Source organism: Macaca mulatta, chromosome 1 (assembly GCF_049350105.2).
Source record: "Macaca mulatta isolate MMU2019108-1 chromosome 1, T2T-MMU8v2.0, whole genome shotgun sequence".
Taxonomy (NCBI): domain Eukaryota; kingdom Metazoa; phylum Chordata; class Mammalia; order Primates; family Cercopithecidae; genus Macaca; species Macaca mulatta.
Genome location: NC_133406.1, coordinates 143,168,860 through 143,192,208, shown reverse-complemented (window position 1 = coordinate 143,192,208; position 23,349 = coordinate 143,168,860). Strand labels below are relative to the sequence as shown.

The 23,349-nt window shown below is 38.0% G+C and overlaps 1 protein-coding gene across 4 annotated transcripts in view; it reads right to left on the bottom strand.

Annotated features, from left to right (window-relative positions):
- Positions 1-23,349, bottom strand: part of DPYD (dihydropyrimidine dehydrogenase) — an 860,002-nt gene that overhangs the window by 3,228 nt on the left and 833,425 nt on the right. For all 4 annotated transcript variants that reach the window (XM_077987630.1, XM_015145562.3, XM_077987644.1 and 1 more), the window contains one exon: positions 1,370-1,510. In XM_077987630.1, coding sequence (XP_077843756.1) covers positions 1,370-1,510 — 141 coding nt within the window. The remainder of the gene's footprint in view (positions 1-1,369; positions 1,511-23,349) is intronic.

The following is a 23,349-nucleotide window of genomic DNA, read 5'->3' as shown; positions in this document are numbered from 1 at the left end:
TTTAAGACATTAGAGAGCTGATGCTATGACAGTTATAGGACTTTCTGATTGATCTCTGATTGGTTAATTAGAAAGATGACATGAAAGTAAATGTGATATGGTTAGCACTTTCAAAACAACTGTTAAGACACCTGTTAGCTAGAAAAAAAGTGATGAATTGAGTAAAAATTTGGTGCAGAACTGGGAAACTAGGAAGAAAAATTAATAGTTTTTTAAAAATTAAAATATGTCTGTCATAAGAATATGCAAAATACCACCATGAGCAGTATGGGATCTGCCCCTCAGTTGAATAAGGTACATAAACTTCTCTTTTTTAAAATGGGGACATTTCATTATGAATTTAGAACATTCCATTGATCATTTCTTAAAAAGATCTGTTTTTACTTATAGCTTGAAAAATACAATGAAAATAATATTGTATAGTTTTTAGCAACTTTGAACAGTTTAGTAGTTTTCCAAAACTTTAAAACTGTCTTTCTCCAAACTCTTCATCATAAGAAATTCTTTTACTTTCACAATAAGTCAGGGTTTTGAGAATAAACTTATGTTTAAAAGCATTGTTATGATCATGTTTTTCATCCATTTCTAAAATTCAACTAGTTAAAAGTCATAGTTGTGCCAAACTCTTTAAAAACCAGCAGGTTATAAATATATAGGAAGTAAATGAAGAAGCAAATTATAAGTCAAAGAGAAATTCACAGAATGTGTTTTCAAGAGAATAACCCACTAGAAGGAGTCAAATCCCCAATTTCTTTTCTTTTCTTGTTTTTTTCCCCTCCATGGTAGACGCTCTGCTGAGGACTGAGGAGCTGGAAAGTAGCTATGGCTCTCTTCATGAGGGAAGAATACATCTCCTTGGCTTTTCTAGCTTCACAGGAATTCCTGGGACCAACTTACACAACTAGTTGGTGGGAACGTGCTTCTTTCTGACTGTAGTAAAAGCCTAATCAATACTGAATGGAAGAGAACTCTCTTTTGGCAAAAGGAATCATAGCCTTTCAGAGTAATGGCCATAAATGGTCATTCTTTTCCCTTTCTTCTGTGTTAAAGCATAATGCTTTCCTAGTATTCATAATTTTGTGTGCATTTCTCTTTTCAGTTGGATTTTTCTCTCTAATGTTGTGGGTGATGAAATGATATAAAAATAATTCTGTGCATTAAATGCTGGCATAGTTAGTAAAAATTACAACTTTCCTTTTAAAAAAAGACCATAGTACAAGGGTGACAGGACAGAAAGACGTACTGTTGCAGAAGAGCAATATTTGGCACCACCGGTTTAAATTTCACACTTAGCAACAGAAAATGCTTTCTGCCACAAAAACCGGAAGAAACATGTCTCATAGCATGCTAATTCCAGCAGGATTCTTACCTGGTAGCCCGAATCATTACAGGTCATGTAGCATTTACCACAGTTAATACACATTTCTTCATCGATCATAGCCACAACTTGCTCTACGTTGCTCAATTCACCAAATGTTCCAAGGTACTGCAGTGCTTTTCCTATTACATCCTAAAAATAGCCACTGAATTACTTAGCAAGCTCATTTTAAAACATTTTCATGTAATAATTAATATCACTCAGCATTTTCCTGTTTTTATACAATGTTGCATTATATTAACTTGGGAGACTTTGGATAGCATAATTCTCATAGATAAGCTTTTTATGATAATTATAGCTTAGATGTTTGTATTCTGAAAGATGGGCAATATGCATGCCTAGCTTAGAAATACGAGACCTAATTAACTGCATTCAATAGGTTTTTGACTGGATAATTGAAAACAGCATTTCTGTGGACAGAAAGAATAAATGACACCTGTTTGAGTTGTTATGGCTTACTTTTTTTCATTCTTGGACCTTGAAGGACTAAAAAGTAATGCAAAGTGACAAAGGGTAATACACTATGCTAGAAAATTAGACTGCTTATAATGAAGGGAATACGAGTGTGAATGTTATGCATTTATTTCACTGTATGTGGATTTTAGATTTTAATTTAAAAAGTGCTTTGATAGAATACTCACCTGTCATGTCTTGAAGAGTATATAACACTATTTAAAAATTCTAATTTATGTTAATTGATTAGGTTGATCCAATAGTTAAGTCAGATGCTCTTTTACTTTTAAAGAACTGGAATTTTCTTCATTCACCATTGAAGATCTTTCATGTGGTTACACATTGCTTTGTTCTTCATACTAATTGGGAGTGTGCTTAATATGTTAAGCACAGAATATGTTTCATCAACGATAAGAAACACTTTGCTTCATAAAACAAAACAAAAGAACGTAGCAATGTCAAATTAGCATGCTGTCAAGATTTTTGCTTTTGTTTTTAACTATTAACATGAGAATCTTCTTTGAATTCAAGGTCCATGTTCAAGGAGGTTTGACTCTTACTTAAAATCATCTTTCCATATTCTCTTTGGCATTGCATTTTCTGCCCTTCTTTTTATAATCTTGCTTACTCTTCTTTACTTTTTTTTTCTATTTGATCTCTAAATTACAATATACTCATTATAATGGAATTTCAAACTGAGACAAAGTTTACATTTTTATACAGTTCCTTTGTGTATCTCTCAAGTGATAAGATGCTGGAAAACTTCCAATATTGTCTTCCCTATTTTCTTTATAATGTGTTGAAGTCATTATTTCAACTACACTGCAGTCTGTTTGTAGGTGGGCACTTGATATCCAAATCAATATCTCCATTTTGAAATGCTTCCATAAACTCAAGATCTACATTTATCAGCTGCATAATGAGCATTGTCATTAGAGATTGGTACTTCAAATTCTCTACTCACTGAACTTATCATCAACAACATGAACTGGGTCTTCCTTTGTATTTCTTTAGTTTTGTGAATAGTGTTAGGATTTTTCCAATCATGGAGTCTTGGAATTTCACTACACAACTTGCTCCAGTATCTCCTATTTGTCATCAAGTCCAGGTTCTGGATGTGCAATATCTTTTGAATCCTTTCCATGTTTACTGCCATCTTTAAACGTTATTAATGAATTTCTCATTATTTTTGATGCAATTGTAAGAGACTACTTGATAAGTTTCATCCTCACATTCTTCCTTTCCCATTCTACCCTGTGCAATGCCGCCACCTTAATCTAGAATGTAAGACACAGACTAAATTTCTTACTACCTTATTCAAAAATCTGTTGAATTAGGCACAGGCTTACCACACTGGCATTTAAGGCTTTCTGCAAACATGTCTTTTTCTGTCTTATTTCTCAGTTTCAAACACCATGCACTTCAGCTACACTGGAGGACACACTTTTCAACTGACCCATCTGAGGTCGAACATTAGGTTAAGTCCCCTGTCTAAAATACCTTTCATTCCTAACTCCACTTTGCAAAATCCTAAGCATCCCTCAAAGACATCTCAAATGCCACTACTTCATGATGATTTCCTTAATCCTTCCTTCTTTCCTAACCAAATGTGAGGATGTGATCTCTCTTTCTTCCTCTTTCTCTCTCTTCTTTCTCACCTATTCCCCTTTTCCTCTCTTCCTTGCCCTCTCTCCTCCACATCCTCTTTCTTAAAAATTTTTTTTGATGGCCTATGGTATTATATCTATTATGTGGAACTAATGACAGCAGATAACTTTTGAGTCCTTAATATATTTCAGGCCAGTGCCATATTTTTTACACATTTTCTCACTTAAACCTCATGCATTTAATAGTTGATGATGTGACTGAGATTTAAAGTATATAATTAAGTAAATGATGAAGCAGGGATTCAGAACCAGTGTTGCCTGACTTTAAATACCATGATCATCAGCACTCTGCTATGCTGACTCATTTGTTAGTCTCTATTTAGCAAATTCTAATGCATGTTATGGATATTTTCTACATTTAGCCTCCTATGTTGTGGTCTCTTAGTAGGTTTTATTCATCTTTGTATCTCATGTGGTGTATCGTGTTTCTGGAGATCACTGAAACACAACGGGTACTCAAATATTTGTAAAATAAATACAAATTTTATGTATCTATACACTAAACATATAATATGGTAGTAGGTACATAGTGGGATGAAGTAATAGCTACTTTACTGAACATTTTTATTGATATGAGTATTTTAAATACAAAATAATCATAGTCAAAGTATCTGGATATGTGTAATATTTCCCCATACTATTTTAAAATAATAAATTCAAGAGGTCACTGTCTGGCTGTAAAAGGCCATTTATATGTGATCGAAAATAATTTTTTAAACCTAGTAAATAAATCAACCTAAAGAATTGTTTCACTGAATCAGATCATGATGACTAAAATCATCAATAAGTATTCAAAAGACGATTGTACAAGAAACTCCCTAGGCATTCAACAAGTGTATAAGCCTTCTTCAAAAGAAACACTGTATACACTTTAGAAATTTTATGTGGAGCAAGTCCACATTCTGTGTACATTAAATATGCCTTTTCCTCTATATCGGAGATATGCTTTTGTCATTTATTAAAACATCATTGTTTAATGTCAAACCATTGTGGAGCCTCTAGAAGTTATTAGCACATGGTGTTAACAATTCATCCCTTATTAATTGCAATTTTTTAAGAAAATTATATTTATTTCTTCATCTGGAAGAGCACAAAATAGTGACAACTATTTTAAATCATTTTGGGAAAGAGTAGCAAAAAAAAAATTATTCCAGGTGGCTAAGAATGTGGACATTTGTTTTAATCCCAAAGCCTCCAGGTAGTACTACCAGCTTATAAACACCCTTGAGTAGACATCTTGGAATCTGGAGTTGGCTGAAACATGCATAAAATCAGTAAATCACATATGGGTAGTCTCCAGTCCCTCTTGGACACCCATTTGTGGAGATCAGGGAACCCATATTTATCATTCCAATTCATGATTACATCCATTTGGATGTACAAAGGTTTAGCAGTATGTTGTAGCCATCCTGGATTAGTGGAAATGTTTATATGTAGATATGTATGTGGAGAAAGCTATGTTAAATCTTTTAAATTATAGATGATAACATTTAATTTTAATCTAGGTGTTCAAGGAACTGACGTTGCAAAGTACTACAGAATTCCAAGATCACATTATTATCAATTTATTACTTGTTTGAAATAATTAAAAGTTGTTGTTTTGTTTTTTTTGAGACGGAGTCTCGCTCTGTTGCCCAGACTGGAGTGCAGTGGTGTGATCTTGGCTCACTGCAAGCTCCACCTCCTGAGTTCAAGCGATTCTCCTCCCTCAGCCTCCCAAGTAGTTGGGGCTACAGGCGCAGGCCACCACACCCGGCTAATTTTTATTTTTAGTAGAGCCGGGTTTCACCATATTGGCCAGGCTGGTCTCAAACTCCTGACCTTGTGTCCACCCGCCTTGGCCTCCCAAAGTGCTGGGATTACAGGCATGAGCCACAGACAGCACCCAGCCAAGTTTTCTTTTTTTTTTTTTTTAATAGACTAGTCAATGTTTCTGTTTGATATAAAAGTTTAAGGCCAAAGAGTGAGGAAGTAGACAGCCCTGATTCCATCCCTGATGTTTCATTCTGAATTTATTATGACTAATATTAATTTATTAGTTTTGGCCTATTTTTAATAGCTGATGGAATTATTTTCAAATTGTGATTATCTGGCATGTCAGCTGTTCTTTCTAGCTTCAAGTCTTCATATTTGATTAGCATGTATCATATCACTTTCTATTGCATGCCTATGGCTCTCGCCGTATCTTAAAGTAAAAAATAGTCATAAGATGAACCATTGTAAGTCACACTATCGTAAAGTAAAAAAAAAAAAAAAAATCATAAGATGAACCATTGTAAGTTCATAAGATGAACCATTGTAAAGTCAAAAAAAAAAAAAAAAAAAAGAAAAACCATTGTAAGTCAGGACCATCTGCACTTTGCACAATTTCTGCAAATAAGTGTCCTTCAAAAATCAGGACCCAGGACAGCATGCTGTGGGCAGTCATTATGACTTCTAAATATTGAAAACATTCAATATTTACATTATTTGGATGTAGCTATTTAATCATTTAACTATTTCCTTATTTGTACCATTACCAATGTCGTATCTTTTTATGGTATATTCACTTCTTGCCTAATAAATCTTTCAAAATAGAAAAATGAGATAATTTAGTTTGCTCTTACTGAATTTATGCTGATTTTTAACTTCTTCCTTTACTAATGATCCCAAATCAAAAGCTGAATGACCTTTGTAGGATTCCTTTGCCGTTAAATCTCAACCTTTCTGGTTTGTTTCCATCTTTTCCCTACTACCCCTACCATATCCACCTTTTTCTTTGGTAAAGAACCTGGAGCAACATTTCTTTTTCATCAGTGTAGTATAGTGATCTCTTACAAAAGCAATTAAAATATAGCAGGCACTTTATTGTGGATATTCTACATATGCCCTCTGAGCAGAAGGCAGAGACAGGTACTGTACAGTAAGAAAAAGACATCTTGAGTTTAAATTTGGTAGAACTCTAATAACTAAGGACTCAGCTTGAATATGCTGAGAACAGAGGGCAGAGACAAAGTATGATCCAGAAAATGAAGTAGTAGATTGGCCAGTAAGGGTGAGAGAAGCAAGTAAATCAAGAGATGGAATAGAAGCAAGTGAGACTCCTGGAACTAAAGTAGTGAGAGAGGGTTGGGTGAGAGGGAGATTATTCGTGAGAGAGTCAGATGGGTAAGGACTGGCTGGGAGCAAAGTTGGTTCAGTACATATCTGTGGCCCTGATCACTGTATTTTTTCTATCTGGGATGAGCTCAGGCTTTAAAGTAGTAATGTCTTGCAAGACACTTTGGATTTAAATTCATTTAATGAAGGTAAGTGTGTTTTTACAATATCCTTAGGTATCTTAGGTTTTAATTCTCAAATATATTTACTCTTTTCAGTTCTGATAACATTGTTTACGGGATTCTAGAAAGATAATAGGAGTGAAACAGTTCTCTCTAATTATAATTTAACAGTGTACCACCTGCTCTAACTAGTGAGTATTAATAGACAAAATATATCTCTGTTTTTCCTAATATTTTCTCCAAACTCAGATCATTTGAGGCTTTAGCACTTCTGACCCATCTTTAAATCCTGATGCCACCCTTTTATTTTCATCACTGGTAATATGATCTGTCTTTTCTCATATGAGCACCAAACACTGAGTTATCTAAATGCATAACCTTTTTTTCACTTCTTAGAAAACGTAGTGATCATGTCATCAAATCTGTACTTGCCAGCTTCTCATTTTTCCTGATCCATCTTCAGGTTACAGTTGCTGACTATAAGATAATATCTATTGTTTTCTCTGAACTTCCTGAAATTAGGTTTACTAAAGGTGGGATACTTGCATTTCTAAGCTCAGACTTCCTTTCATTGGCCTAATAAACTCTAAGTTAACGTGGAATGGTTACTTTCCTTGAAGATTACTTTAGCTGCCATTTTCCTCAAACAGACATTTTCAGCCAGAAATAAGCCAAAGCAGCAAGTCCCCTCATTGCTTCTCTCTCTTTTGTGAGATTAAATTTCCAACAAGGCAATTCAATAATTTTTCCGATGTTTTGCCTTCAGTGGAGTGGGATTTCCATCTGAAGTTTGCAAAGGCTTTCATCGCTCCTCTGTCTTGCCTGTCCCTATTAACCATCTGGTTACAAGGGCTCTGATGCAGTCCCAGGGTAACATTTCTGTTTTTCTTTCATTTCACTCTCCTGCAGCTGCTTCCTCCATACTCCACCCTCAGGTTTGTGAATTTCCATGCGTATGTATACTTTTTTGATAGATACTGCTTCTCCCCCAACCCTTCCATCAGACCTATTTATTCCAAACAAGATACACCTTTCCATGCCATAATCTGGTCAGGAATCACATTTCTACAAATCCCCATAAGACTTAAGGGATTATTTTACCAAATTCTCTTCAGTTTTTAAAGTTCAGTTTGATAATTTTCATCTGCTATTTGTTGGTACAGGGGACAATTGAGAATATTAACGTTGTTCCCTGCCCATTTCTCTGGTACCTTTTGGAAATTGCTGGGCAAGTCCTCCACTATTTTTCTTTCTGTTCCCTCCTGTTTATGCTCCATAGTATCTAATACGGTCTTACAGTTTTATCTGGGTACTCTTCTCCTTCCTTTCACAATTCAATTGAAATAATAAAGCACTCGATCAGGCTGACTGGTGTCCTGCCAACACTGTCTTGCCAGTCTTATGAGATGCAGTCCATCTCTTACTAGAAGCAGCAGGAAGAAGACATGAAAACATCACTAGTGCCCCTAAACCATTCATTTTCCTACCCAGAAATTCAAAGACGTTAGAGATACATTCCTGGCTTCATAAAGAGAATGAGAATTCATTCTCATATATATCAACAGAAGTGGAAAGCATTCGGGGACTTTATAAGTCTTGGCAGACTCTCAAGTCTCTGTTATATGCTGCCTGGGAATAAAGCACGTTTCTCATTTAACTGGGCCAAATGTGCACACTGTCACTTCAGTTCTCTCGGCGAGGAATCGAAACTGCCTCCTGTAGGAGGCATTGTGTGTTTTCTTTTCTCTAGCACAGGTGAACCTGTAGAATATGTCAGGAGCTTCTTCAGAAGGTCCTTCTTCATCTTTTAGAAGGAAATCTTTATACTCATTGCAGGAGGCCAGGTTTCTTTTTCTTCTTTAATCTCATTCTTCCCCATCAGCCTTCCAGTACTTTTGATACCCTCTTCTTCCTCAGAATCTTTTTCTTTCTGCTTCCTTTATGGAATTGGTAGCTTCATAATATGGCAATATGCATGGTAAATGCTATGCTATCATGAATTGGAAATGAAGATATGGTGTTGATAAAAAGGGAATCATGCAGATGCCAGGCTGTCCCCGGGGTCCCAGATCATTCCCAGGGGTAGGACGGAGGGCCTCTGAGGCCATTTTTTTTCCCCTTTTTCCTTTCAAGGGGCTAGGAGAATCAGGATGTACATTGTCTAGCAAAGATTTCTGGTTCTCAAGGACCCTCTAGTCCCTGGATAACACTGGGCATAATCACGCTTGATGTTCAGATGAAATTCATAGCAGTTTAATCAGTTGACCCCATTGCTTTTTATATTATGTTATTAATACTGATTTATAAAACCCAGGTATTTTCCTCATTACTGCTTCTCAGTTCTGTGCTTTCTATGAATTCCAATTGAACAAAAGAATGAGTTTACCATTTTGATGTCACTATCTGCTTGATCCAAGGATTGTGTATTGGATTTAAGGTCCCATGGCTGTCAGTTATTACAAGTATGTTTGAATGCTGTGCTTTGCAAACATACTGATTTGCTTGAAATGCCACCTTCCTTTTCTTTTTTATTTCTATTTTTCATGAGAGACAGCAGAGGACAGTGCTTAAGGCCCACGTTTTAGAGCTACCCTTTTGAATCAAATCTTGGCTTTGATATCTTCCTAGCTGTGTGACCTTAGGAAAGTTATTTAACCTCTCTGTTTATCAACTGCTTACTCCATAATAGCAGAGGGTTATTGTGAGGATTAAATGAGCTAATTCGCAAGCACGTAGCAATGCTTGAAACCTCATAAGTACTCAATAAATATTAGCTTTTATTATTAATTCTCTGCTTAATTAACACTAATTTATTAAACTCCACTTTAAATATCACCATCTCTGTGAAGCTTTCCATAATTACCCGAGGCAGAACTAATCCCTTTCACTCCTCTGTTTTCCCAGAGCATTTTGTACATATTTGATTGAACTGTAAATAATTTTTTTAACATGTGTCTTTCTCCCTTGCTAGACTATGAGCTCCATAAGGATAGACGTCTTTCTTTTTAAAATTCACGTTGTATTCCTAGTTTCTAGCACAATTTCTGGATTGCAGCAAGTGCATAATAAATATATGTTAGCACTACATCTCCATCGAAATTGCAAACATCCCTGAGCCTTGGACCATGCAGTGTCTGTTTTTTGAATCTCCTGCAGTCCTTAGCACATTGCTGGTCACATAGCAAATACTAAACACATACTTGCAATGGACTGATAGTGAAACTGCCTACCTCTGAAGAAACAGAACGTTAAGTCAGAGCAGGCATTTGAAAAGAAAAAAGAACAAAAGATGAGATCTACTGAGCATAGCTTGCTTAGAAATATTATTGTTGCATTCCTAACCAGGGAAGACGGGGTAGATTAGAAACTTGAATGCACGACTGAAAAACTTGTTCAGACAAGAGGGGCTTAGCTAACTTTGTGGGACACTGGGGTTCTTTCTACAGCAGATGGGGAATAATGTACTGCGGAAGCTGAGAGGATAAACAAAGCAGTGTCATGGAGTTTAAACTATCGAACAGAGGAATCTATAAAGAGGCCAGCAGAGAGGAGGGAAGAAACAAGCTAAAATAAACAGATGGGTGGACAGAGAAAATATAAAGCATGAAAACAGATAACCCAGGTCCTCCAGGAAAAAGGGAAGTAGGAAAAATGGTATGTCAAGAAAGAAGAAACACTCTAGGGGAAACACTGAAGTAATCGTGTAGCAGCAATTACATGGCGTGCCTGGGTGTGTGCTAAAAAACAGCAACCACCACCACAATAAAAGGACAAGAAGCAATGTCTGATGCATGTGCAGACAGAAAATGACTCTTAAAGGGAATGTGGCCGTTAATATCAACGTGAACTGAAAAACCACACAGCCACATCATCCAGATGGGGTCTGAAATAATGGGCAAAAGGGCAAGGACTTGTATAAAAATGACAATAACTGTGGCTCCTAGCATTTGAATAGAGCTGTGCTGTGTATAATACTTTCACACACATCTTTTCATTTAAAACAATGGAGTTGAGGCCTTCTGACATTATCCAGTATATATTTTCCCTCCTGTCAGTCCCTTGCCTGGATTGTTACAATAGCTTCTAACTGGTCTGCTTGTTTCTGCCCTTGTCCCTCTAGCATACTGTATCAACACTGCAGCCAGAAAGATCCTTTGCAAAAATAAGCCAGATCATATCAGTCTTCCTTTCTAAAAGCCTTACTGGTTTCCTGCCAAGGACTTTGCTATTTCAGGGTCTTTGCACTTTCTGTTCATTCTGAATGGAATGTTTTCCCCCCGGATACCCACATCATTCATTCCCTCACTTTTTTAGGTGTTTGTCCATATGCCATTAAATAGGCAGGTGTTCCCTGGCCAGTCTCTCTAGTAATTTGTATTCTCCTAAGCTTGTTCTATTTTCTCCATTACACTTGTCACCATCTGACATATTATGTATTCATTTGTTTATTTGTCATTGTCTGTTCCTCCCTCCTAAATTGTGAGCTGCATGAGAGCTGGGATTTTCACTACTGGATTGTGCCAGTGACTGTTACAGTACTGGAACATAGTGGTTGCACATTAAAGATTATTGGATAAATGAAGAAACATACATGGATGAATTTGACAACCGTTGCCAACTAGAGGTGGAATTTCATTGATTGCATATGTGAGACAAAATGAAACAACACAAAGTATTGGTAAAACCATCAGTGCTTTCTGATCTTGTGGACCACTTTCCTATTCTTAAGACTTCCTTTTTGGATTTCTTCTACACTATCATTTTATTTTGGTTATCCTTCTCTTTCTTTGATCGCTTCTTCAGATTTGTTCCTCCAGAACTCCCTACTCCTTCACAGAGTATTAGGTTAAGTAAGAAATAAGAAAATACATGTGTAGTTTCTATCTTGGGTCTGGAACACAGTGGGCGTTGGAAATGTCAGTTCTTTCTCCTTTATATCCTCCAGCATAGGCCCATAATTCCTTTGAGTTTATCAATTTCAATACACTCAAATCTAAGTTTTTCATGCTACACCCCAAAACCCCCTCAACCTAAAACACTAACATTAAACCCTAACTCATTATCTTTTATTTTTCTTATCTCAGCAGAACTATAAAAAAGCTGGACATATTAGTCCTCTTATTATCAGCTGTTTACTATACCTATGCCTAATATAATGAGAATCACTGACTCTTGGAGGAAGAATTAATAACACTTTATTAATTTCATCTCTGTTTCCATTACCATGGCCAATTACCAAATCCATGACCCCATTATGGCATATCTGAAATACTCTCAGTTCCCCATTTCCTTCTAATCTCTACCTAGTCTGTAGGGCTCCTTAAATGTCACTTCCTCAAGGAGGCTTTCATTGGCCCCTTCAATCTAAATTAGGTCTCACTATGAAAACAGATTCTATATATCTTGCATCATTTCTATGTAGCTCATATAAAAAAATAATTTTATCTTGTTAGTGTGATTCTTTAATATCTATCTCTCTATATTCTGTATGTTTTATGAGGACAGAAGTTGTGTATGTTTTATTTATTGCCCTGCAGATGCTCAATTCCTGGTGCATTGCTTATCTCATGGCAGGTATGCAATAAAGATTTCCTAAAAAATATATAAGCTTCTTCAAACCTTCCAACTTCGTTGGCCTCCAGAGCTTTATGTATTTCTATTTTCATTCTTCAGTTCATTTTATTGGACAAAATGGAAATGAACAGTCATCTTAACATGGATTTCTTTCAACCTATTCATTTCAAATATTATAGCTAATAGTAACATTTATTTAGGACATATTTGGTGCAGGCACCATGCTAAAAGCACTTCACACATCATCTAATTTATAACTCTATGAGGCAGATACTTTTATTATTTCCATTTCACAGATTAGTTAGCTGAGGCAAGTTCACACAGCTATGAAATGGCAATGCCATAGTTTGAACCTAGGCAGTGTGACAGAGTAATCCCATGCCTAATTCAGGAAATTCCTTCACCATAAATATAATCTGCTAAAATTTTACAAACTTTGCTTTGTATTTCAATGAGGGCAATAGTTTCTGAAGACATTTTTATGGTCACTTTCTTTAAATATGTCTGCTTGCTAAAATGACACTGGGAAGTCCAAATTCAGCTTTATGACACGTCTCTCCTCTTATGCAAGATATCTTAATATATTGTTTAGACTCCTTTCCCTCTCTGCTTGCCAAAGATGTAGTTTCCTTAATCATGCCCTTTCTGGCAGCTTCAGCTACTCTCTTCCAAACATATGAAAGCATATGCAAGCCTGGATCATTCTCATATAAACAAAACAGTCTTTTCCTCTATTCCATTCCTCTTCTTATCCCTTTCTTACTGACCTTTCTCAAGTTACCAAAAGTGTATTCTGCACACTTTGTTGTTACTGTCTCAGTCTTCATTCATTCCTCAAATTATCACCTCCTGGATTCTACTTTTCATCATTCCATTGAAGTTGCTTCTTGGGACAGGAAAAGCTAAAATGTGATTGGTCTGAAAGTTATGCTAAGGAGCTTACCTTAGGACTATGGTTATGATGGGAGAATTTTAAGCAAGGGCTAAAACAAACAGACCTGCATTTTTAAAAGAGTCCTTCATAATAGTTGGAGAATGGATTAGATAAGGAGGACAAAAGAAAGCAGGACAGTTAATAGAATGTTTTAAGAGTTCCAGGAAAGAATACGTAAGCAACACACTGAGGCCTCAGCAGTATGTAAAGAATGTAAGAGGAGGGAGATGTAAGAGATAAGAACAATAGTCATTGCTGACTAGCTTGTGAATAGGATGAGTAATAAGATGACATCCAGGCTGAACTGCAGCTTTTTGAGTTAGGTAAGATGGGGTTCATTGAGACAGAGGACTCAGGAGGAAGAGCAGGCTTGGAAGGAATGGGAATCAGTTTAGTTCTAAATATGATGGCTACTGGGTTCTTTGTTCAGACGACGCAGGTGGAGGTGACCCTAAGATAGAGCGACACAAGTCTGAAGCACAGAAAATAAGTCTGGGATGGAGAAGAGTTGAGTCATTGTGTAGGAAAAGTTTAGATTTATCATAGAGAAAGATTTTACAAAGAGAAGGAAGCAGAGAGGTGAATACAGACACTAACATGTTCTTTCAATCCTTTTCTACTTTCCCCAACCTGTTCCTCAGTTTCCATCATGAGGCTACACGCTGCTCTCTGAACTCAGTGATTTTCTCAAGGCCCACCTTCCCCTACCTTTTCCATGAGGTTAATATCAGAAGGAAAAAGGAATCATATTAAACATATTTCAAAGTAAAGGATCAACACTGCAGGACAAGAAAGAATTTTGCTTCGTAGAAGTGTAAAAGGGGTATCTTAGGTTTTGGTATTAATTAAATAAGGAGTTTAGAACCCAGAATTTTGAATTTAATTAGAAGTTTCCATTTATAAATATTTAAAAATTGTTTATTATTGGACAAATAATTACTTATGGCATAAAACTTTTTTCTAGAGATTGACCATCTTTATTGGAACCTTATCTAATTCATTTTTGATTTGCCCTTGAAAAGTTTTAGAACATTTTGAGAGGCTGACAATTTGAATATAAAGTAAATGATGCAATTTATGGTACATTTTTATCACTGAATCACAATTTGAGAGACGAAAGGGATCCCTTTAAAATGCAGATATTGAGGTCTTGGAACAACTGTCTATTTGGAAAAAAAAATAAAGTTATAACTGTACCCGATACTTTAGAGCAAAACAATTTTAAAGAAATTCAAGTAAAATACAAACATTAAAATCCTAAAACAACTAGATGGGGTAAACATTGATATAATCTTATCAAGGTAGAAAAGGCTAACCTAAGCAAATAAAGAAAGGGCAAAAATCACAAAATCAGCCTTTGCTAGAGATGATTACACAAATTAAAACTTCTGTGTGTGTGTATATGTGTACATATATGTGTGTGCATATGTGTATATATATACACACATATACACAGTTTTATAATAGAATATAAATATAAATATATATACACAAAGTTTTATATTTATAATACAGTTGCTATAACAAATTTAATCTCTAATTTTCCAAAGAGATATCTGCATTTATAAAAACTGAAAATGCTCCCTTCCCCCAAAACCTCACCACTATCAGTCACTATTTTGTTTTTTGACAGGGCACAGCATCTACCTAGAAATGACAAGAGGTGGAATGAGTGTGGACATTCTGGGGAGAAGGCCAAGGTAGTGGAAAATCCACCAGACATTGAGAAAATCTACCACAGCTGCCCATTAAGATGTTGACACTGATAAGGTCTAAGATGCTGGTAAGATGGTATCTACAATGTCTTGAGGCTTGTGTAACATGTAACACCAAGGACATTCCACTCTGGATAACCTCTAAAGTAAAGAACCTTAGGGGAGGAACATAAGCTTGCACTATTTTTAATAAGATGCCTTATCTCTCTTTGATACTTCTGAAATCTTTATCTACATCCAAGACTTCACATTTCTTTGGTTTATTTAATTCTGAGTTTGATTTTTTTTTAAAATTTATTTATTACTATTATACTTTAAGTTGTAGGGTACATGTGCATAACGTGCAGGTTTGTTACATATGTATACTTGTGCCATGTTGGTGTGCTGCACCCATCAACTCGTCATTTACATCAGGTATAACTCCCAGTGCAATCCCTCCCCCCGCCCCCCTCCCCACGATAGGCCCCGGTGTGTGATGTTCCCCTTCCTGAGTCCAAGTGATCTCATTGTTCAGTTCCCACCTATGAGTGAGAACATGCGGTGTTTGGTTTTCTGTTCTTGTGATAGTTTGCTAAGAATGATGGTTTCCAGCTGCATCCATGTCCCTACAAAGGACACAAACTCATCCTTTTTTATGGCTGCATAGTATTCCATGGTGTATATGTGCCACATTTTCTTAATCCAATCTGTCACTGATGGACATTTGGGTTGATTCCAAGTCTTTGCTATTGTGAATAGTGCTGCAATAAACATACGTGTGCATGTGTCTTTATAGCAGCATAATTTATAATCCTTTGGGTATATACCCAGTAATGGGATGGCTGGGTCATATGGTACATCTAGTTCTAGATCCTTGAGGAATCGCCATACTGTTTTCCATAATGGTTGAACTAGTTTACAATCCCACCAACAGTGTAAAAGTGTTCCTATTTCTCCACATCCTCTCCAGCACCTGTTGTTTCCTGACTTTTTAATGATCGCCATTCTAACTGGTGTGAGATGGTATCTCATTGTGGTTTTGATTTGCATTTCTCTGATGGCCAGTGATGATGAGCATTTTTTCATGTGTCTGTTGGCTGTATGAATGTCTTCTTTTGAGAAATGTCTGTTCATATCCTTTGCCCACTTTTTGATGGGGTTGTTTGTTTTTTTCTTGTAAATTTGTTTGAGTTCTTTGTAGGTTCTGGATATTAGCCCTTTGTCAGATGAGTAGATTGCAAAAATTTTCTCCCATTCTGTAGGTTGCCTGTTCACTCTGATGGTAGTTTCTTTTGCTGTGCAGAAGCTCTTTAGTTTAATGAGATCCCATTTGTCAATTTTGGCTTTTGCTGCCGTTGCTTTTGGTGTTTTAGACATGAAGTCTTTGCCCATGCCTATGTCCTGAATGGTACTACCTAGGTTTTCCTCTAGGATTTTTATGGTATTAGGTCTAACATTTAAGTCTCTAATCCATCTTGAATTAATTTTCGTATAAGGAGTAAGGAAAGGATCCAGTTTCAGCTTTCTACTTACGGCTAGCCAATTTTCCCAGCACCATTTATTAAATAGGGAATCCTTTCCCCATTTCTTGTTTCTCTCAGGTTTGTCAAAGATCAGATGGCTGTAGATGTGTGGTATTATTTCTGAGGACTCTGTTCTGTTCCATTGGTCTATATCTCTGTTTTGGTACCAGTACCATGCTGTTTTGGTTACTGTAGCCTTGTAGTATAGTTTGAAGTCAGGTAGCGTGATGCCTCCAGCTTTGTCCTTTTGACTTAGGATTGTCTTGGAGATGCGGGCTCTTTTTTGGTTCCATATGAACTTTAAAGCAGTTTTTTCCAATTCTGTGAAGAAACTCATTGGTAGCTTGATGGGGATGGCATTGAATCTATAAATTACCTTGGGCAGTATGGCCATTTTCACGATATTGATTCTTCCTATCCATGAGCATGGTATGTTCTTCCATTTGTTTGTGTCCTCTTTTATTTCACTGAGCGGTGGTTTGTAGTTCTCCTTGAAGAGGTCCTTTACATCCCTTGTCAGTTGGATTCCTAGGTATTTGATTCTCTTTGAAGCAATTGTGAATGGAAGTTCATTCCTGATTTGGCTCTCTGTTTGTCTGTTACTGGTGTATAAGAATGCTTGTGATTTTTGCACATTAATTTTGTATCCTGAGACTTTGCTGAAGTTGCTTATCAGCTTAAGGAGATTTTGGGCTGAGACAATGGGGTTTTCTAAATATACAATCATGTCATCTGCAAAGAGGGACAATTTGACTTCTTCTTTTCCTAACTGAATACCCTTGATTTCTTTCTCTTGCCTAATTGCCCTAGCCAGAACTTTCAACACTATGTTGAATAGGAGTGGTGAGAGAGGGCATCCCTGTCTTGTGCCAGTTTTCAAAGGGAATTTTTCCAGTTTTTGCCCATTCAGTATGATATTGGCTGTGGGTTTGTCATAAATAGCTCTTATTATTTTGAGGTACGTTCCATCAATACCGAATTTATTGAGCGTTTTTAGCATGAAGGGCTGTTGAATTTTGTCAAAAGCCTTTTCTGCATCTATTGAGATAATCATGTGGTTCTTGTCTTTGGTTCTGTTTATATGCTGGATTATGTTTATTGATTTGCGAATGTTGAACCAGCCTTGCATCCCAGGGATGAAGCCCACTTGATCATGGTGGATAAGCTTTTTGATGTGTTGCTGAATCCGGTTTGCCAGTATTTTATTGAGGATTTTTGCATCGATGTTCATCAGGGATATTGGTCTAAAATTCTCTTTTTTTGTTGTGTCTCTGCCTGGCTTTGGTATCAGGATGATGTTGGCCTCATAAAATGAGTTAGGGAGGATTCCCTCTTTTTCTATTGATTGGAATCGTTTCAGAAGGAATGGTACCAACTCCTCCTTGTACCTCTGGTAGAATTCAGCTGTGAATCCATCTGGTCCTGGACTTTTTTTGGTTGGTAGGCTATTAATTATTGCCTCAATTTCAGAGCCTGCTATTGGTCTATTCAGGGATTCAACTTCTTCCTGGTTTAGTCTTGGAAGAGTGTAAGTGTCCAGGAAATTATCCATTTCTTCTAGATTTTCCAGTTTATTTGCGTAGAGGTGTTTATAGTATTCTCTGATGGTACTTTGTATTTCTGTGGGGTCGGTGGTGATATCCCCTTTATCATTTTTAATTGCGTCGATTTGATTCTTCTCTCTTTTCTTCTTTATTAGTCTTGCTAGTGGTCTGTCAATTTTGTTGATCTTTTCAAAAAACCAACTCCTGGATTCATTGATTTTTTGGAGGGTTTTTTTGTGTCTCTATCTCCTTCAGTTCTGCTCTGATCTTAGTTATTTCTTGCCTTCTGCTAGCTTTCGAATGTGTTTGCTCTTGCTTCTCTAGTTCTTTTAATTGCGATGTTAGAGTGTCAATTTTAGATCTTTCCTGCTTTCTCTTGTGGGCATTTAGTGCTATAAATTTCCCTCTACACACTGCTTTAAATGTGTCCCAGAGATTCTGGTATGTTGTATCTTTGTTCTCATTGGTTTCAAAGAACATCTTTATTTCTGCCTTCATTTCGTTATGTACCCAGTAGTCATTCAGGAGCAGGTTGTTCAGTTTCCATGTAGTTGAGCGGTTTTGATTGAGTTTCTTAGTCCTGAGTTCTAGTTTGATTGCACTGTGGTCTGAGAGACAGTTTGTTATAATTTCTGTTCTTGTACATTTGCTGAGGAGTGCTTTACTTCCAATTACGTGGTCGATTTTGGAGTAAGTACGATGTGGTGCTGAGAAGAATGTATATTCTGTTGATTTGGGGTGGAGAGTTCTATAGATGTCTATTAGGTCTGCTTGCTGCAGAGATGAGTTCAATTCCTGGATATCCTTGTTAACTTTCTGTCTCGTTGATCTGTCTAATGTTGACAGTGGAGTGTTGAAGTCTCCCATTATTATTGTATGGGAGTCTAAGTCTCTTTGTAAGTCTCTAAGGACTTGCTTGATGAATCTGGGTGCTCCTGTATTGGGTGCATATATATTTAGGATAGTTAGCTCTTCCTGTTGAATTGATCCCTTTACCATTATGTAATGGCCTTCTTTGTCTCTTTTGATCTTTGATGGTTTAAAGTCTGTTTTATCAGAGACTAGTATTGCAACCCCCGCTTTTTTTTGTTCTCCATTTGCTTGGTAAATCTTCCTCCATCCCTTTATTTTGAGCCTATGTATGTCTCTGCGTGTGAGATGGGTCTCCTGAATACAGCAGACTGATGGGTCTTGACTCTTTATCCAGTTTGCCAGTCTGTGTCTTTTAATTGGAGCATTTAGTCCATTTACATTTAAGGTTAAGATTGTTATGTGTGAACTTGATCCTGCCATTATGATATTAACTGGTTATTTTGCTCGTTAGTTGATGCAGTTTCTTCCTAGCCTCGATGGTCTTTACATTTTGGCATGTTTTTGCAATGGCTGGTACCGGTTGTTCCTTTCGATGTTTAGTGCTTCCTTCAGGGTCTCTTGTAAGGCAGGCCTAGTGGTGACAAAATCTCTAAGCATTTGCTTATCTGTAAAGGATTTTATTTCTCCTTCACTTATGAAACTTAGTTTGGCTGGATATGAAATTCTGGGTTGAAAATTCTTTTCTTTAAGAATGTTGAATATTGGCCCCCACTCTCTTCTGGCTTGGAGAGTTTCTGCCGAGAGATCTGCTGTTAGTCTGATGGGCTTCCCTTTGTGGGTAACCCGACCTTTCTCTCTGGCTGCCCTTAAGATTTTTTCCTTCATTTCAACTTTGGTGAATCTGGCAATTATGTGTCTTGGAGTTGCTCTTCTCGAGGAGTATCTTTGTGGCGTTCTCTGTATTTCCTGGATTTGAATGTTGGCCTGCCCTACTAGGTTGGGGAAGTTCTCCTGGATGATATCCTGAAGAGTGTTTTCCAACTTGGTTCCATTTTCCCCCTCACTTTCAGGCACCCCAATCAGACGTAGATTTGGTCTTTTTACATAATCCCATACTTCTTGCAGGCTTTGTTCATTTCTTTTTCTTCTTTTTTCTTTTGGTTTCTCTTCTCACTTCATTTCATTCATTTGATCCTCAATCGCTGATACTCTTTCTTCCAGTTGATCGAGTCAGTTACTGAAGCTTGTGCATTTGTCACGTATTTCTCGTGTCATGGTTTTCATCTCTTTCATTTCGTTTAGGACCTTCTCTGCATTAATTACTCTAGCCATCAATTCTTCCACTTTTTTTTCAAGATTTTTAGTTTCTTTGCGCTGGGTACGTAATTCCTCCTTTAGCTCTGAGAAATTTGATGGACTGAAGCCTTCTTCTCTCATCTCGTCAAAGTCATTCTCCGTCCAGCTTTGATCCATTGCTGGCGATGAGCTGCGCTCCTTTGCCGGGGGAGATGCGCTCTTATTTTTTGAATTTCCAGCTTTTCTGCCCTGCTTTTTCCCCATCTTTGTGGTTTTATCTGCCTCTGGTCTTTGATGATGGTAATGTACTGATGGGGTTTTGGTGTAGGTGTCCTTCCTGTTTGATAGTTTTCCTTCTAACAGTCAGGACCCTCAGCTGTAGGTCTGTTGGAGATTGCTTGAGGTCCACTCCAGACCCTGTTTGCCTGGGTATCAGCAGCAGAGGCTGCAGAAGATAGAATATTTCTGAACAGCGAGTGTACCTGTCTGATTCTTGCTTTGGAAGCTTCCTCTCAGGGGTGTACTCCACCCTGTGAGGTGTTGGGTGTCAGACTGCCCCTAGTGGGGGATGTCTCCCAGTTAGGCTACTCAGGGGTCAGGGACCCACTTGAGCAGGGAGTCTGTCCCTTCTCAGATCTCAACCTCCGTGTTGGGAGATCCACTGCTCTCTTCAAAGCTGTCAGACAGAGTCGTTTGCGTCTGCAGAGGTTTCGGCTGCGTTTGTTATTGCCCTGTCCCCAGAGGTGGAGTCTACAGAGACAGGCAGGTTTCCTTGAGCTGCTGTGAGCTCCACCCAGTTGGAGCTTCCCAGCAGCTTTGTTTACCTACTTAAGCCTCAGCAATGGCGGGCACCCCTCCCCCAGCCTCGCTGCTGCCTTGCCGGTAGATCACAGACTGCTGTGCTAGCAATGAGGGAGGCTCCGTGGGTGTGGGACCCTCCCGGCCAGGTGTGGGATATGATCTCCTGGTGTGCCTGTTTGCTTAAAGCGCAGTATTGGGGTGGGAGTTACCCGATTTTCCAGGTGTTGTGTGTCTCAGTTCCCCTGGCTAGGAAAAGGGATTCCCTTCCCCCTTGCGCTTCCCAGGTGAGGCAATGCCTCGCCCTGCTTCAGCTCTCGCTGGTTGGGCTGCAGCAGCTGACCAGCACTGATTGTCTGGCACTCCCCAGTGAGATGAACCCAGTACCTCAGTTGAAAATGCAGAAATCACCGGTCTTCTGTGTCGCTCGCGCTGGGAGTTGGAGACTGATTTTTTTTTGATTAATGATCTACAAGCTTTCAGTCAACCACAGTAGATTTTTTGTTTGTTCTGTTTTGTTTTTTGTCTAGGTTATCAGTATTTAAAATATAATCCCTGAAAGATTTGAGGGCTAGAAAAGGTCAAAATGCTTTCATAATCATCTTGCACTTCCTTTATTTCAAATATAAATAATATCTTCCTTCAGAAATTTTTACACCTAAGGAAAAGATGCCTAGAGATGGAGATCGTAAATTTAATTCAAATTGATTAAGAAGAGAAAGCTGGGAAAATTCCTATTGAGAGTTGAAGTCAACAGGACTTCCTGGGTTGAGTGGGGACTTGGAGAACTTTTCTTACAAGAGGATTGTAAAATGCACCAATCAGCACTTTGTAAAAATGTACCAATCAGGGCTATGTAAAATGCACCAATCTGCACTCTGTAAAACGCACCAATCAGCAGGATCCTAAAAGTAGACAATCGCAGGGAGGATTGAAAAAACAGCACTCTGGGCCGGGCGCGGTGGCTCAAGCCTGTAATCCCAGCACTTTGGGAGGCCGAGACGGGCGGATCACAAGGTCAGGAGATCGAGACCATCCTGGCTAACACGGCGAAACCCCGTCCCTACTAAAAACACAAAAAATTAGCCCGGCGAGGTGGCGGCACCTGTGGTCCCAGCTACTCGGGAGGCTGAGGCAGGAGAATGGCGGGAACCCGGGAGGCGGAGCTTGCAGTGAGCTGAGATCTGGCCACTGCACTCCAGCCTGGGCGACAGAGCGAGACTCCGTCTCCAAAAAAAAAAAAAAAAAAAAAGAAAAGAAAAAACAGCACTCTGATAGGACAAAAACAGAACACGGGAGGGGACAATAAGGGAATAAAAGCTGGCCACTCCAGCCAGCTGTGGCAACCTGCTCGGGTCCCCTTCCATGCTGTGGAAGCTTTGTTCTTTTGCTCTTCAGAATAAATCTTGCTGTTGCTCACTCTTTGGGTCCGTGCCACCTTTAAGAGCTATAACACTCACCACGAAGGTCCGCAGCTTCATTCTTGAGGTCAGCGAGACCATGAACCCACGGGCAGGAACCAACTCCAGACACACTGTATCTCCAAATCATATAGTAGTCATAGCCACAGATGGGGGAAAAAGGCTCATGAAGGGTTGTAGGTTCTGGCCTTCACATTCCATCAGTGTTCAGTTTGTTCAGTTCATACTTTCAGTAGCACAAAAATAATTTCACATGAACTCAAGAGATGATTTGGGGCTTTTATGCTGTTACAAGTCCCAAATGTTCATTTTATTTAGAATGATGGCATTGAAGTGTTGGTACACTTTGTGGTCAGCCACTCCCTTTGCCCTTGCAGAACTCTGTATTGCTTGGAACACTGAGTCTAAACTCCACTGTATTTAGCATGAGACACATTTTTTTTTTTCTTCATAGGTAGAGGGAATTTTTAAGGGTTCCAATCTCCAGTTGACTGCTAAAGATGAATTTCAGTGAGGTCTACTTGCGAGCACATAAAAGCAAGCTTTTCAGCTGATGTTTCAAACAGAAAATGGCAATGTAGGAGTAGAGTGTCATCAAATACAGAAGAATGAATTTCAGTAACTGCAAAGTACATTTTAGTGATGATGATTTCAGAGAGAATGCCATCCAATAACACCTCCTTTTTTTCTCATTATGACTGCCTGGAAACAATACTGTCTTGAAGAGGGGCAGAAAAAAAGAAGGTGTGGTTACAAAAGGGCTACCTGAGGCATCCTGGTGGTGATGGGACTGTTTTGTATCTTGACTGTGGTGGTGGATACATGAACCTACATATATGACAAAATTGTACAGAACTATATGCAACACACACATAGAAGTAAAACTGGAAAAACTTGAATAGGATTGGTAAATTGTGTCTGTGTCAATATGCTGGTTGTGATATCATACTACAGTTTTGCAACATGTTACCGTAGGTGAAACTGGATAAAGGGT